The sequence below is a fragment of the Pteropus vampyrus genome, unplaced genomic scaffold, assembly GCF_000151845.1.
Source record: "Pteropus vampyrus isolate Shadow unplaced genomic scaffold, Pvam_2.0 Scaffold7, whole genome shotgun sequence".
NCBI classification, from domain to species: Eukaryota; Metazoa; Chordata; class Mammalia; order Chiroptera; family Pteropodidae; genus Pteropus; species Pteropus vampyrus.
This window is the reverse complement of record NW_011888788.1, coordinates 548,393-562,932: the sequence shown is the minus strand read 5'-3', so window position 1 is coordinate 562,932 and position 14,540 is coordinate 548,393. Positions and strand designations below refer to the sequence as shown.

At 43.6% G+C, this 14,540-nt stretch overlaps 1 protein-coding gene across 1 annotated transcript in view; it reads right to left on the bottom strand.

The window, feature by feature from the left end:
- Positions 1-1,858: 1,858 nt before the first annotated feature.
- Positions 1,859-14,540, bottom strand: part of TGM6 (transglutaminase 6) — a 20,687-nt gene continuing 8,005 nt past the window's right edge. The window contains 8 exon segments of the mRNA XM_011370940.1: positions 1,859-2,012; positions 3,271-3,404; positions 3,694-3,848; positions 7,586-7,927; positions 10,122-10,364; positions 10,436-10,539; positions 12,950-13,088; positions 13,638-13,976. Coding sequence (XP_011369242.1) covers positions 1,859-2,012; positions 3,271-3,404; positions 3,694-3,848; positions 7,586-7,927; positions 10,122-10,364; positions 10,436-10,539; positions 12,950-13,088; positions 13,638-13,976 — 1,610 coding nt within the window.

Below are 14,540 nucleotides of genomic sequence, written 5' to 3'. Positions count from 1 at the left end.
CTGCTCGACTGTAAGGAATTGGCTGTCTCCTCTGAACCTCCAGCTGTCTCTCTTATAGAGGGTCAGCATCCAAAACCTAGGTTTGGAAAGGGGGTCCTGAAGCCAAGGCAGCCTAAGCACCTGACTCATTAAATGCATCTACTTATCTGGGTTCTTCAAGCTGCCCCCATGCTGTGTAGAATCATCAGAGAAATGCCTTCATTGAGGCCTTGGTCATAAGGATCATCCATCAAACGCTGTCCGTGTATTTTCCTGACCCCCTTTTTGCAAAGACTCGCTATATAAATTGTTTCCACCTGAGTTTGCATCCAGGTGATGATGTCTCACAGCGGATAAGCCTGGCTTTGTTGTTATTGTTTAGATTACTTAAATTATGTCAAATTTACTCAAAAAGAGTCAGGAGGCTTTGACTAGAAATAAAATAACAAAGATTTATTCAAGAGTCTTAGGGCTTATAAACTTTAAACACAACTAGGCAATATCTGGAATGTCTCAAAGGAGAAAGAAAAGCTAAGGGTTTTTACAGTAAAAAATACATTCTTAAGAAGACTCAGTCCTATGTTCTTAGCCTCTGGATTGGTCTGAGATGGTAAACTTCAGATGTCTGGTGCTCTCAATGATGAAATAATTTCTTCCTGAGATCATTCACATGGTCACTTGAGGGTTTGATGTATATCCAGGTGCTGATGCACAACAACCCAATGTGCATTCAGGTACTGAAGCAGGACTGGAAAGTTAAAAAGTTTAAGTTCCCAGAGTCACTTAAAACAAGAATAGAATTGTTTTCTCTTGCTTCGGTCTCCTTAATTTTAATAATTTGGTAGCTTGACCATTGTGACTCCATTTTATTCCTTCAAATTTTCCTCACTTATATGATTAGTTATAATTCCTTTGGCTGTCTAGAACATTTTGGAGCTGATTTCCATGTCTGGTGCAGTTATCTTCAGGGACTGGTGGTCTCTACTCTGGTTGTCATTCCAGAAGTCTCTGTCCTGTTTGACGCTAAGAGTGTGATTGCATGTAGTGTAAGCTGGGGGGGATGTTATACAAAGAAGTATATCAACACTGGGCTGGTTGTATAAAATCCCTAATGACCATAACTCAGATCAGATTTGGGGCTGCATCCCCAAATGCAATCCAGTCTTGATGGCTCCTCCTGTACCTTCAGCTTCTCCCAGGAAGAAATAGCCCCTCAGATCCTGAGCTTGTTTCTTCACTGAGGAAAAATCTCCCAGCCCTTCAAATCTAATGCTTTTCAGGAACATGATTTTAGGTTAAAACTTAGATGGTGTAAATGGCATGCACACAGGCCCCAATCTGCCGCTAGTTCCCCGTGTCTGTAGGCAAGGCTCTTCCCTCTATGTAAAATGGGAGTGTTGAGGAATGTTTAGGTTTCAGCTTTAAAATTCTTGGGTTCTCTGTCAGAGCTGGGGGGAGATTCTTGGGTATGGATGTGGTCAGAGCATTGAAGAGCTGAGAGACAAGCAAGGAGAGCCCAGGGGTCAGCTAGGGTGACAGTGATCTGTCTGGCAGGAGGTGGCAGTGCTTCATGGGCTTGGGTTACTCCAATGCTTAGTCTGTCAGTCTCCCAGCAACAAGGGTGATGAGATGAAGGTGGCAGAGGCTCCTTACATCATCCATCATTGTCTAAAAGTTTAAGGATTACTGAGTATAATATTATTTTACAGATGGGGAAACCAAGGTCCAAGAGGGGAAGGGGCTTGCCCAAGTTCATAGAGTGGGGCAGAAGCTGAAGCAAGGCTGGAACCCAGGCCTCTGGCTCCCACATGGGAGGGGCAAGGAGGTAGACAGGAGGGGAATGGAGCCAGCTCTTCCCCTCTCAGTCCTTTGTGGCCCATCACTTGGCTGTGGCCACGTGGATGGTCACAAATCCCTTGATGTCTGAGAAGTGGGGGCTGACAAAGTCCACCTGCAGCTGCCTTGGGCCACTCTTGGAGGGGGTGATGTTGAACTGAACCAAGGCCTTCTCCTGGGGCTCTAGGCTGGGCACACTGCAGAAAGAGGAAAGAGAAAATGCAGACCATCAGCCTTCTCTCAATCCTGAGCCTGGCCTGCCAGTTCATGGCTCTCCAAGGTCATACCTTGTAGCTTGACATTCAAGCCTTGTCAGTATGCTTCCAGCTTAATGTTCCCTTCTACAACTTCTCATTCTTTCCAACTAGCCAGGCTATTCTCCTCCTTGTGCCTTGAATATACTTTAGGCTTCTTCTCTTTGGGCTTTTGCCTGCACTGTTCCTCCCACTAAGGATGCCCTTCTCACTTCAATCACACTCAAGGCCCAGACCAAGTTTCTCTTCTTCCAGGAGACCTTCCCTGACTACATCAGCCATGGATATCTCTGACTGGAAAGCCTTCCATCCTTCTTGATACCCCAAATCTGCTCAATTTATCATTTAAGGCCTAGCTCAAATATCAGCTCCACTGTGGCTTCTTCCTGGACCTACCCCACCCCCACTCAAGGGCTGCCTCTGATCCCCCAAACCTTGGGAAGTCATCCCTCTGCACAATCACATTATCCTCATTTGAAAAGCCATCTATCTCTGAGATCTGTTCTCTAGGCAGAACTTTATTTTTCCATCTTGGTATTCCCAACAGTAGACATGAAGCTCAGAGCACAGGTCAGTACGATCAAGGACCATATGAGTGAGTGAGTGAATGAATGAAAGAATGAGTAAGTTTGTGAATCATTGAGAATAAATAAGTAAATAAATTTATGAATGGAACATGTGTGAATTAGTGAGTGAATGCATAAACGAATGAGTGAACGAATATGTAATGAGTGAGCAAATTAAAGATTGAGTGTTTGAATAAACCTATTAAAACTGAGATGAGTAGATAAATGGATAAGTGAATGAATGAGTGAAAACATGAAAAAAAGAGTGAGTGAATGAATAAAAGTGAGTGAATAAGTAAGTAAATGGATAAGTGAATGAATGAGTGAAAACATGAAAAAAAGAGTGAGTGAATGAATAAAAGTGAGTGAATAAGTAAGTAAATGGATAAGTGAATGAAAATATGAATGAATGAGTGAATAGTGAGTAGATGAGTTAAATAATTAAATTAATTATTAAATAAATGAATAAATGAATAAATGATTGAAGGCTGATGTGTTTAGGCAGTGAGCTAGTTCCTGGGGGTCCAGAATATCTCCTATCTCCTTTACCCTCAACCCCTGTCAGCAGGTTCTGTATAGCCCATCTTATAAGGAAGGCAGACCCCCTGTCCCCACCGCACCAGACTGGCACTTACTCAATGCTGAGCTGTCCCTGGAGAAGGCCGCTGCCCTCCACCATCAGCATACAGTGCTCCACTCTCTCCGAGAGGGGGTTGACCACCATCACTTCCACCGCAACTGCCAACCCCACCATGGCTGGGCCCAGCACCTGAAGAGGCAATACTCCATAAATCATCCCTCCTTGTTCCCATTCTCCTAGGAAACCCATGGTTTTGGTTGGGTCAGAGGATGGGCAAAGTCATATCTACTCCTTGCTTCCACATACCCCATTACTGAGTTCCATTATTATATCCATCCACCTGCATCCATACCACTTCTCCCCACCCTTGAGAGTTGAAGCTGGAGCTAGAAGCACAAAATCCCCAGCTTCTGATTGCCTCCTTCAGCTCTGAAGGCGCCTTGCTAGGAACAGCGTGGTAGATACAGACAGGAGTCACCTTGATACTGATGAAGTCCTCCAGAGTGATGTCTTTCTCTACCAAGAGCTTCTCTCCTTTGGTGACAAGGCACATGGCAGCCAACAGAATCTTCTTGTCCTCTGTCAGGTCTTTTTTATATTGAGAGTAAGATAATGTGATTGGGATCTTTTTCTCTGGAAAAGAAAGCAGAGGTGGGAGTTGGGGATCCAATATTCTTTGTCAGTGGAACCCAGAAAGAAGAAAAGAAGGTTCAATTCATACTCTCTCTGGTCCTTGCAACCAATATGAGGCAGGCATTATTATCAACAGTTCACAGATGAAGAAACCTAAGGCTCAGAGAGGGTAATTTCTTGTCCGATGTCACACAGCATGTAAATCAAGGAACTAAAATGAGGTAGGATTCAAATTCAGCTACCATGACACCAGACTGTCTCTCCAAGAGATCTCGGAGATGTGTTTAAGCTTTCCTGAATCATTCCAGATGGAAATCTCTCATTCCATCATCCATTCATCCAACAAGGGATTCACTCACTGTTTACTGAGAACCTACTATGTGTTAGGTGCAGAGAAGAGGGAGGCTGAAGACCTGCCTCAAGCTTCTAATCCAGGGAGAAGGCCAATTACCTGGTGGCTTCTCCAAATGCACCTTCCCCGTCCAGGCCTGGTCCCAATCAGCCTCACCAGCTGTGAAAAACTTTCGCTGATACCCAACCCAGTGATCTTGCGCTCTCTGCATTCTGAGCTCCCGTGGTCCTGGCCATCTCTGTCTCTTTCACTCTTATCAGCCACAAACTTTCTGCCTATGTATTCTCTTCTTGTGAGTATGGGTCATCACAGACTATATCTGGTTGTCATATTTTTTTTTCTGACCACTAAATAAAAAATATATGTAAAGTATATTGATTAGGAAGAAAGAACTAAAACTCATTGTTCACAGATGACATGATCATCTATGTAGGAGATCTGAAAGAACAACACAAAAATCCTGGAGCTAATAAGTGATCACAGGATATAGGATTAATATACAAAAGTCAATAACATTCTTATATACCAGCAATGAAGTGGGATCTGAAATTAAAAACACAATATCACTTGTATTATCATCCCCCAAATGAAATACTTAGGCATTAATCTAACAAAATATGTACAAGATCCATATGAGGAATACTACAAAACCGTGATGAAAAAAAAAAAAATCAAAGAAGAACTAAATGGAGAGATATTCCATGTTCACAGATAGGAAGAATGAATATTATCAAGATGTCTGTTCTTTCCAAAGTTATCTATATTCAAGGAAATCCCATCAAAATCCCAGCAAGTTATTTCATGGACATTGAAAAACTGACTCTAAAGTTTGAAGGGGAAGTTTGAAGGAGAATAACATCAGAGGACTGACACTACTTGACTTCAAGACCACACAGTTTTGATGTAAAGTAAAGCAAAGGGAATATAGTCAATGATATGGAAATAACTATATATAGTGCCAGGTGGTTACTGGACTAGTCAGGAGGATCACTTTGTAAATTATATAAATGTCTAACCACTATGCTGTACAACTAAAACTAATATAACAGAAAACTGAATGTCAACTGTAATTGCAAAATTTAAAAAAGGGGAGGGGAGAAGGTAAAAGGGAATAACAAGTTCGAATTTCAGGTAGAAAACAAATAAGTCATGGGGATATAATATACAGCATAGGGAATATAGTCAATAATATTATGATAGCGTTATATGGTGCCAGATGGTTGCTGACTTATCATGGTGAGCACTTCTTTAGGTATATAAATGCTGGATTACTATGATGTACACCTGAAACCAATACAATATTGCATGTTAGCTATATTTTCATAAAAATCCTTAAAAAACCCCATAGAACGTACAATAGAGTGAACCCTAATGTAAACTATGAACTTTAGTTAAAAATAACCTACCAATATTAGCTCATCGGTTGTAACACATGGACCACGCTAATGCAAGATGTTAATAATAGGGGAAGATGGGAGGTGGTGAGGGGGTATATAGGAACCCTCTGTACTTTCTACTCAACTTTTCTATAAACCTAAAACTGCTAAAAAATCTACTAGTTAAAAAGTGATAAATTTTAATAAATCGTATATTTTAATAGTCATACTATGTGGCTCAGTATGACTCAGATTCATTTTTGTGAATCTATTCTAACAAAACAGTCCAAAATCAAGAGAAAGGGGATTTTTGCACCAAGATGTTTACGTTAGTGTCTTTTTAAAAACAGCAATAAGCTGATAACTATCCAAAAGAAGGGAAAGGATAAAATAAGTCGCTATATATTTATTTAAAGATTATACATCTATTAAAGTGATGTTTAATGAAGCACTTATAAAAATTTTAAATTACAGTGTAAAGTGAAAAGAGCAGGCACTAATGAGTATTTACAATACAATTAGAACTATGTTTTTCAAAAAGCAAACAGGTATTAAAAATTTGGAAGGAAAATATGTTAATTTGTAGTTGGGTAGCAGGATCATAGGTGATCTCTCTGTGTGCTTTAAGTCTTTAATGAATGTGTATTACTTTCGATATGAAAAAAATTGCTAAAAGACAGGAGAAAATATTTTTTAATTAATATTTCATTATAAAGTGTCATTTTGTGATTTAGATTTTGTGAAAATTAAATGACACTTCTTTCACACGTTTTCATGTCCTGTCAAAATACAAAAGCTTCACTTACCACAAACTGGCCCGGAGGACCAATTTCTTTGTTTAACTGAATCCTTAGAGTTCAGAAGGTATGTGAAGAGATAGATAGATAGACAGACAGACAGACAGACAGATAGATAGGCGGACAGATAGATAGAGGAGTCAGAGGGGAGGAGGGGAGGGGAGATAGAGATGTATGTATAGACAGACACAGACACAGAGAGAAAGAGAGACAATGAGAGAGAGAGAGAGAGGGAGAGAAGGAGGGAGGGAGGGAGAGAGTAAAAAAAGGAAGAAGAGTAATCAAATAGGATAACTTTAGTAAATCCTATATAAAGTGCTATGCGTTTAAAGATTGTGAAAAATATCCTTAAAACATTCTTTTAAAAAGCAGTTGGAATAAAGTCACTTAAAATCGTGTAAAAACCTTCAAAGGATTGAAGCCATTCTACTCTGGTTGGAAATACCGAGGGTACATTTCAGGCAAATGTACCATTAGGCACCTTTAGCAAAATTGGTGTGGGCTGACCTGACCCACCACTCCAAGGCCTGCAGTCAGGCAACGGAGTTAGCCGGATTAAATGTGCCCTGTGGTCCAACATTCCTGCCTTTATACCCTGGTCATGCCCCTTCCTTTCTGTGGACTCTTAGGAGTGCTCTAAGGCCAGACTGGTTTGAATCCTGCCCCTACACATACTATGTAATTCTGAAGTTGTGAGTTCATCTTTATGGGTGTGAATTTCCTCCTCCAAGAAATTGAGCTAGTGGTAGTATCTCAATTCATGTACAATTCCCAGGATAGGCCTGGAACATGTAAGCACTTAATAAACATCTCTTACTGGTCCACCCCGATCATGCAGAACACTTGGATTTTAGGAAGGTAACACAAGATATATTCCAGATATTCTGAAATGCTCCCAGCAAGTATTTATTCTGTGTGTAAATATTCATACTGATTGGGATAAAAAAGACTATAAGTCATCTCACTTTCAGGTCAGTTTGCCACCAGAGGATTGTGGACTTTTATTTCTATTGTCATCGTTTCGCTCCTTTGAACCTCAGTTTTCTCACCTGTAAAGTGGGAACAAGAAGCAAGGCACTGAGCAAATCCTCATGAATATCCCCTTCTTTCCTGAGAATTAATGTAAGATCTTGGGAAGTTAAAGCCCTGTCCCCAACCCTCCTGGAAAAGGGGTCAGGCTGGCCAGGTCCTCCCAAGAAGAGGCCTTCCTACCTTCTTCCGGCCCCAGCCGCACTGTGTGGGATTCGTGCAGGATCTCTGCCACTGGCCTGCGGGTGTAGAGGATGGTGGCACCACTCAGGTTGACTCGGACCCTCTGGGCCCTGGAGGTGAGGTTGGTCAAGCACAGGGCCAGCTTCAGGTTGTGGCCCAGCATGGGTGGCTCCAGTACCTTGAACTTGCCAGTGATGCTGGGCTTGGTGGCGGGCTCCAGGAGGTCATCACGCCAGACACCACGGCTGCCACCCCTGCGGACCCGGGCCCTCCTCCCAGAGGCTTCCACGCTGAATAGCTTCCTCACAGCTTTGCTGTACACCTGCCTCTCCTTCCTGGACCCTGCAGTGCATCACACATCATGAGGCAGGCACCCTCTTCCTCCTTTGCCCATCTCAGGGCCATCTCTTTTCATTTCCCTTCTCCTCTAGACAAAACCACCACTCCACCACCACGGTAATTTATCATGGCTATCGGAGGTCTCAAGTCAGTAGCCCAAGACCCACATGCATTGTTTGGTTCTGGGACTATGTAAATAACTTTTTAAGCAGTTGTCAACAACTTCAGATAGGAAATTTTATATAATATAGATTTGCAACCTCTCTGGCAACTGGGTCAGAAGTCTCATGTGATCATGATAGCTGACACTTCTGTAAACTATGTGCTAAGCACTACAGCTCTAGGTGCCATATTTTCTCCCCTAGGAAGTAGTTACTAGTAGTATCCTTGTTTTACAGATCAGGAACTCAAGGCACAGAGAAGTAAAGCAGCTTGTGAAGGAACTGGGATTTGAACCCAGGCTGTCTGACTCCAGCTTCCATGTTCTTAATCATGTTCTCATTCCACTCTACATGGCAGCAATGGTCTAGAGCTGAGTAATGGGTGCTCTCTCTGGATGGGAATGTACTCTCCAGTTCTCCATGGTCTCCACCACTGGCCTATTGCACTCACAGGGTCCCATCTTCCAGGCTCCCATAAGCATGTGAGTTTAGGACCCCTGATCTCCCATTTTCTCTATTGCTAGCACAGACCTCTTTTTGACCACCAGATCAATGCACTTAACTGGACAGCCTCTGTCCTCCACCCCTGAGCCCCACAGGGTGTCCCATAGGTGCTCAAATCCAGCCAAACATACTATCTTCTGTCCTACAGTATTCTTCATCTCAGCAAATGGCTCCACATTCACCCACTGATTCACTCAGCAAATGGTTCCACCATTCACCCAGTGTATAAGCCAGAAACTGGGGGTATCCTCGACTCTTCCCTCACCTTTGCCACCCACAACTGATCAGTCACCAAGGCCTGCTGAGCATCCTCATTGATCTCCAGAATCTTCCCTCTTCTCCCATTCAACCGCCATGTAGATAGCTTCATTGTCATGTCAGTTTGCCACCAGATATTGTTGGCTTTTATTATCATCATTATTATCATTATTGTTATCATCATTACTTAGCATCTTTGACCTCAGTTTTTCTATCTGTAAAGTGAGGACAAGAGACCCACAGGCAAGGCATTGAGTACAATGCGAGATCCCAGCTGACAACATGTGGAGCAGATAAACCATCTCGTGGCCGAAATTGCTGACACACAGAGTCCTGGGCAAATAAATAATTGTTATTTAATCTACATAACTAAAACAGCACCCCACCTGATTCCAATGTGCACCAGAGCTGCAAACCACTCTGCTAGAGATTAGACCACTGAGGGGCGGAGGTGTCCAGAGCAGCTGTGCCCCTCCTTACAGCACCCTCCCTCAGCCCGGGCTCTAGCTTGTGCTCACGGGAGGGGAGGAGACAAACAGCCTCTAGTCTGAATAACATTGAATAACATAGTTTGAATAGTTTGAATAACATCGTTTTAACAAGCAGAGATGTCTAAAAATATATGAATCAGATCACGTATTGCGAAGGGACCTATTATTCGGTGGGAAAGGGCAACTCTTAAGTATGTAGCTGGAGGTGGCTGATAGAAAAGGTGCACCTGTTCTGCTTTCGTATCCCACCAAGTGCTCGCTTCAGTAGTACACATACTAAAAATTGTATCCCATCAAGTACAGGCTCTTTAATAAACCGAAGACCACAATTAGTGACTATGGCATAGGCCTAGGCAGATGACAAATAGGAGCTGCTATTATTATTAATTATTATTATTATTATTCTTACTGTTATTACTTTGAACTGGGCCATAGTGCTATGTATCCTAGGCGTTCAATAAATAATACCTGCTACTATTATCAATATTATTATTAGTAATTTTTATCATATGTGAACATACCTTGTATAGTGCCTGGTAAGTGATAAGTGTTCAAGGAAATGAAACTTTTATTATTACTAGATGTGGGAAATCTTTTTAGCAAACAGAGGATGTTATTAATAGTAGCTAAAGACACATGGCTCAAAGCACAAAGACAGTGCTGAATGAAGCTATCACCACCATAACACACGGGAGAGGGGCTGGCCCTGGCCACCTGCAGTTGTACTTCTACAGCAGACAGGTCATCAGGGAAGGCTAATGGAGGCCGCCATGTTGTCCTTACCTTCCGGATACTTGTAGAGGCTGGTGATGTCCACACGGGAATCGCTGCCCACCGCCTTGGTGCTGATGCACCTCCCGATCTTCTTCGTGTCTGAGTATACACGCTCCCGGCTCTCATCCTCATTCCAGAGCCAGGTGATGTAATCTGCGTTGACCTCCGCAAACACAAAGGGGCCATCGTGGGCCAGGTGCACATCACCTTCACGGATGGCAGTGACTGAGGCCGGGCCACACCGGAACACTCCTGAGCATGAGGAGTGGGCATGAGCAGCACGAGAGAGGAAAAGTCGGGGTCCCACCCAGCTGAGCCCATACCTTCGCTCTCCTCCTGGGGAGTGGCATCCAGAACCTGCCAGCCATTGTAAGAGGAGCCCAAGTCCTGCCGGGCAAACCAGCTCTCATTCCAGACATGGAAGTTCCTGCCACAGAGAGAGGATGGAGCAGCGTGGCTTACAGTCAACACAGAGGCTTATGGGAGGGGATGTTCCTAGAGCAGGCCAGACCCTGGGCTGGTACTCTGCAACAGAGCTGTGGCTAAATCTTGTGAACCATTCATTCAACTATGTCGATGAGCATATATTGTGTGTGTGAACGTGTATAAATATCAAGGACCTGTTGTTTAAGATATGAGAAATACAACCTCAAATAATATAGAAGATCTTGCCCTCTTGCAGCTCACATTTTTCCAAAAGAGACAGATGAAGAGACAGGCAAAATTAAGTAAGCAGATAAATAAAACAAATGTAAGTAAATAACTGCTGTAAAGAAAGAGGCTTGAGATAGAGAACAACTGCTGGAAATCTACTCTAGGTAAATGGCATCTAAGATGAGATTTAAAAGAGAAAGAATTAGCTATAGGAAGAGCGAAGAGAACGATGTTCCAGGCAGAAGGAACAGCATGTGCAAGGGCTCTTAAGACAAGAAAACCTTAACGTATTTGAGGGACGGAAAATATGTAAGTATCTTTGAGCTACAGCAAGCAAAACGTGTAGGTAATGTTTAGATTGTGTAGCATTCTGTAGGCTTGGTATAAAGTTCAGCTTTTATTTTAAGTTTTCTATGTTCAAGACGAGAATATGAAACTAGGAAAAGTGACACAAAGTCACCCACGAAGGAAGCAGCAGAGAGAATCTGTGGTTGGCGTTACTTGGCACCTTGACAGCTGGTCTCCGAACTCCTCTTAGGAAAGTAATCGTTTTTGTTTGGGAAAATACCTTGATAAGCATTTGGAAGTAAAAGGTAGGAGAGTGGCACCTCCATGGTGACAGAGGCCACCAAATCCAAAAAAAGCGTCTGTCCATTCTGCATGAGGAAAGGAGGGTGTAATTTTTGTCATGCTCCTGCGGGGACACAGAGTGAAGAGAAGCCAAAGAGAAGGAAAGGAGAGAAGAGATGCGGAGAGGTGGTCTGAGGCTAGAGATGGGCTGGCAGAAGCTCCCTGGGGGTGGCGAGGACATTCTAGGAACATGGTTGCTGAGACGGTCTGTGTTCTGTATTGTATGCTTTTCGCAGTTTCCCCTGCTCTTTAGAAAGTTGGATTATGTGACAACTTGCACACATACGAACAGACATTTGGACAAGATTATTCACTGAAGCCTTGTTTGTAAAGGCAACCATTTTGGTCCATCCAAGTGAGATGATTAGATAAACTATGGTTCTTCCATGCAATTGAAAGGCTGACCAGGTTCCTACCTCCGGCTCTTCTACTCACTACCTGTGGGCCTTAGACCAATTACTTAGCTTCTCTGTGCCTCGGTTTCCTCATCTGTAAAAAAGGAAAGTACTAGCTTGCTCACAAGGTTGTTTGGAGGAATACATGAGTGAGTATATGTCTGACACTTACAACTGGGCCTAGCATAGACTAGGTGCTCGCCGAGTTTAATATTATTTTACACAGTACAAAAATAAAGAAAACTGGAATGTGCTGATATGAAATTGTTAAATGAATAAGCAAGACGAACAATACAGGCGTACCTCGGAGATATTGCAGGTTTGGTTCCAGACCACTGCAATAAAGCAAGTATTGCAATAAAGCGAGTTGTGATCTTTTTGCTGGCGACCCTCCGCCAGCAAAAAGATAAATACGTGGACTCCTTTGAGCATTCTTGCCTTCAGTTTGTGAAAAACACAACGTCTTTGAAGTGCAATAAAGCAAAGTGCAATAAAATGAGGTATGCCTGTATTACATTATGCTGCTGATGCTAAAAACAGGGGTGCAAGGGAATTCTGTATGCGTATGTTCCTGTGTCTGCAGGGCCTCACTGTGGAAAGATATGGAAGAAGCTAGTCACGGTGCTGCCTCAAGGAGGAGGACAGGGAGACTGGAAATGGGCGGGAGGGAGATAGCACTGTGACCCATTTTGGAATATTAAAGCACATGAATGTGTTTCCTATTTTAAAAACTGACTTAAAATTAATTTTTAAAAGCTTTGTGCGAAAAGTCTTGTCTGAACTGAGAAAGGAGACTGTTTTCCACCTGAGATACATAGCATGTACCCAGGTAGCTGAAAGAAGCAGAAGCGTGATGCAGAGGTAACTCTGCAGAGGGAATCTGGGCTCCTCCATCACAGGACTCTCGGGAGGGCTGCAGTCCACAGAGGGAGGACAGGGAATTCAAGGCATCAGATCTTGAGCCCCACTCTTGATCTCTGAGTCACGTGTCCAAAGACCCCTGATTCGCAGAAGAGGAGTTGCCCTGACTGGGGCTACCCCGTCCCTCTGCAGGGTACCTCTTACTCCTTCCAGAACTGGCTCCAACTCAGGAGAGCTGGGTTCCAGATCTGGGTCTGCCTCAGGGAGCCCCTGGGACCCAGCGGGCCTAGTACCTACCACATGCTGTCTTCTGTCAGGTCTTCCAGGGTCCGCCCAAAGGAGTCCACGTATTTGTCTACACTCAAGTTCCTGTCCGTGTCATGGGCTGAGTTAAAGTTGGACACGACCCGTGTGGCGATCCCCAAGCACCTAAGGACTGAAGAGCAGGAGGCTGGAGAGGCTCCAGGAGTTGGCCAAGATGCTGGACTTGAGATGGGCCTTGCCGCCCTGCCTCATTTCTGGCCATAACCCCCTTCCTGTCTTTGTCTGTCTACTTTATCAGGGCCGAGACTCCTGTTTCCACTCTCAGAAACACCATCATCTTCTGTACATTCTCTCAGGGGACTTCTGGAGACACTACTGCCACCCCTCTTTGAATAGACAGGCTGAGAGGCTGGCAGGACTTTGGAAGGCATATAACAGCCATATAATAGCCTGAGGGAACTGGAGGCCTCAGGGCCACAGGACTTGCCCAGGAGTGCTCAGTGAGCTTCAAGCAGAGAGAGGTGGGACTCTTTCTGTAAAATAAATGATCAAAAATCACATGGATGAGCTATCTGGTTTCTCTCATTTCTCCAACACCAATAAAAGAAAGACTAGGTTTTTTCTGGGGAGGGGGGGAAGAAACAGCTCTATGCAAATATATGCAAATGAGTGCAAATGAGGGGACTGGTGGGTGGAGTGGGAAACTTCTTTCCCTGGGTACCTGTGCACATGACTCCAGCGAAGACCCAGCATTGGCCATATTTGACTGGCTTGAACCTGCCCTTGAACCACTTGTGCAGAATGGCCACGCTGCCACGCCAGTGCAGTGGGCTGGTACCGCCGCCGTACTTGCCCTGCCACTGGCCTTGAACCACACCCCGGTCATTGTTGCTGTTCACCTGGGCAGAGGAAGGCACAGGTCCACCACAAGGTAGGGCTCCCCTCTTTAGGAACCTTGCCATCATAAAATCATCTCTAACTTTGGACCACCCAGTCATCTGGGGTTACCCCTTGTTGTTAAACTGTCTGAAAATTAGGGCCACCTGCTGTCTTAAAATACCTACTTTTTGGTACCATTTATTATTTTCAATTACCTTCCATTGAGATACTCTACTGTTGAAAAGCATCTATGGTTTTAGAGCATTTCCCGTTTTAAATGATTTTTTTTGGAGACTGTTGGTGGTGTAATAATTAGAGACAGCTAACATTCATTAAATGCTTACTATATGCCAGGCACTATTCTAAAGGCTTGGTGCACACTATAGTAACCTGCGTAAAGTAGGTTCTACTATTTTCCTTTTTTTTTTTTTGGTTAGAAAACAGATTCAGAGGGGATTAGAGACTTGCCCAAATTACACAACAAGTCAGTAAAAGTTCAGGACTTTTACTTGGGGGCCTGTGCGGCTGTCCCTCAGGGCCTTCGTGCTCTACTGTTTAGAAATGGTCACCGTTTTTGATTCTCTGTGCTCCAACTCTGAGGTCTTGAAGAACTGAGAGTATTAAATATGAGAAAAACATCTTTATCCATTTTTGGAAACTTGCTATAGAGAGAGTTACTATGCCCTTGGCTACCTTTTGAGAAGGAAGCACTATGTCATGGAATAGATTAAAAATGGCACCCCTC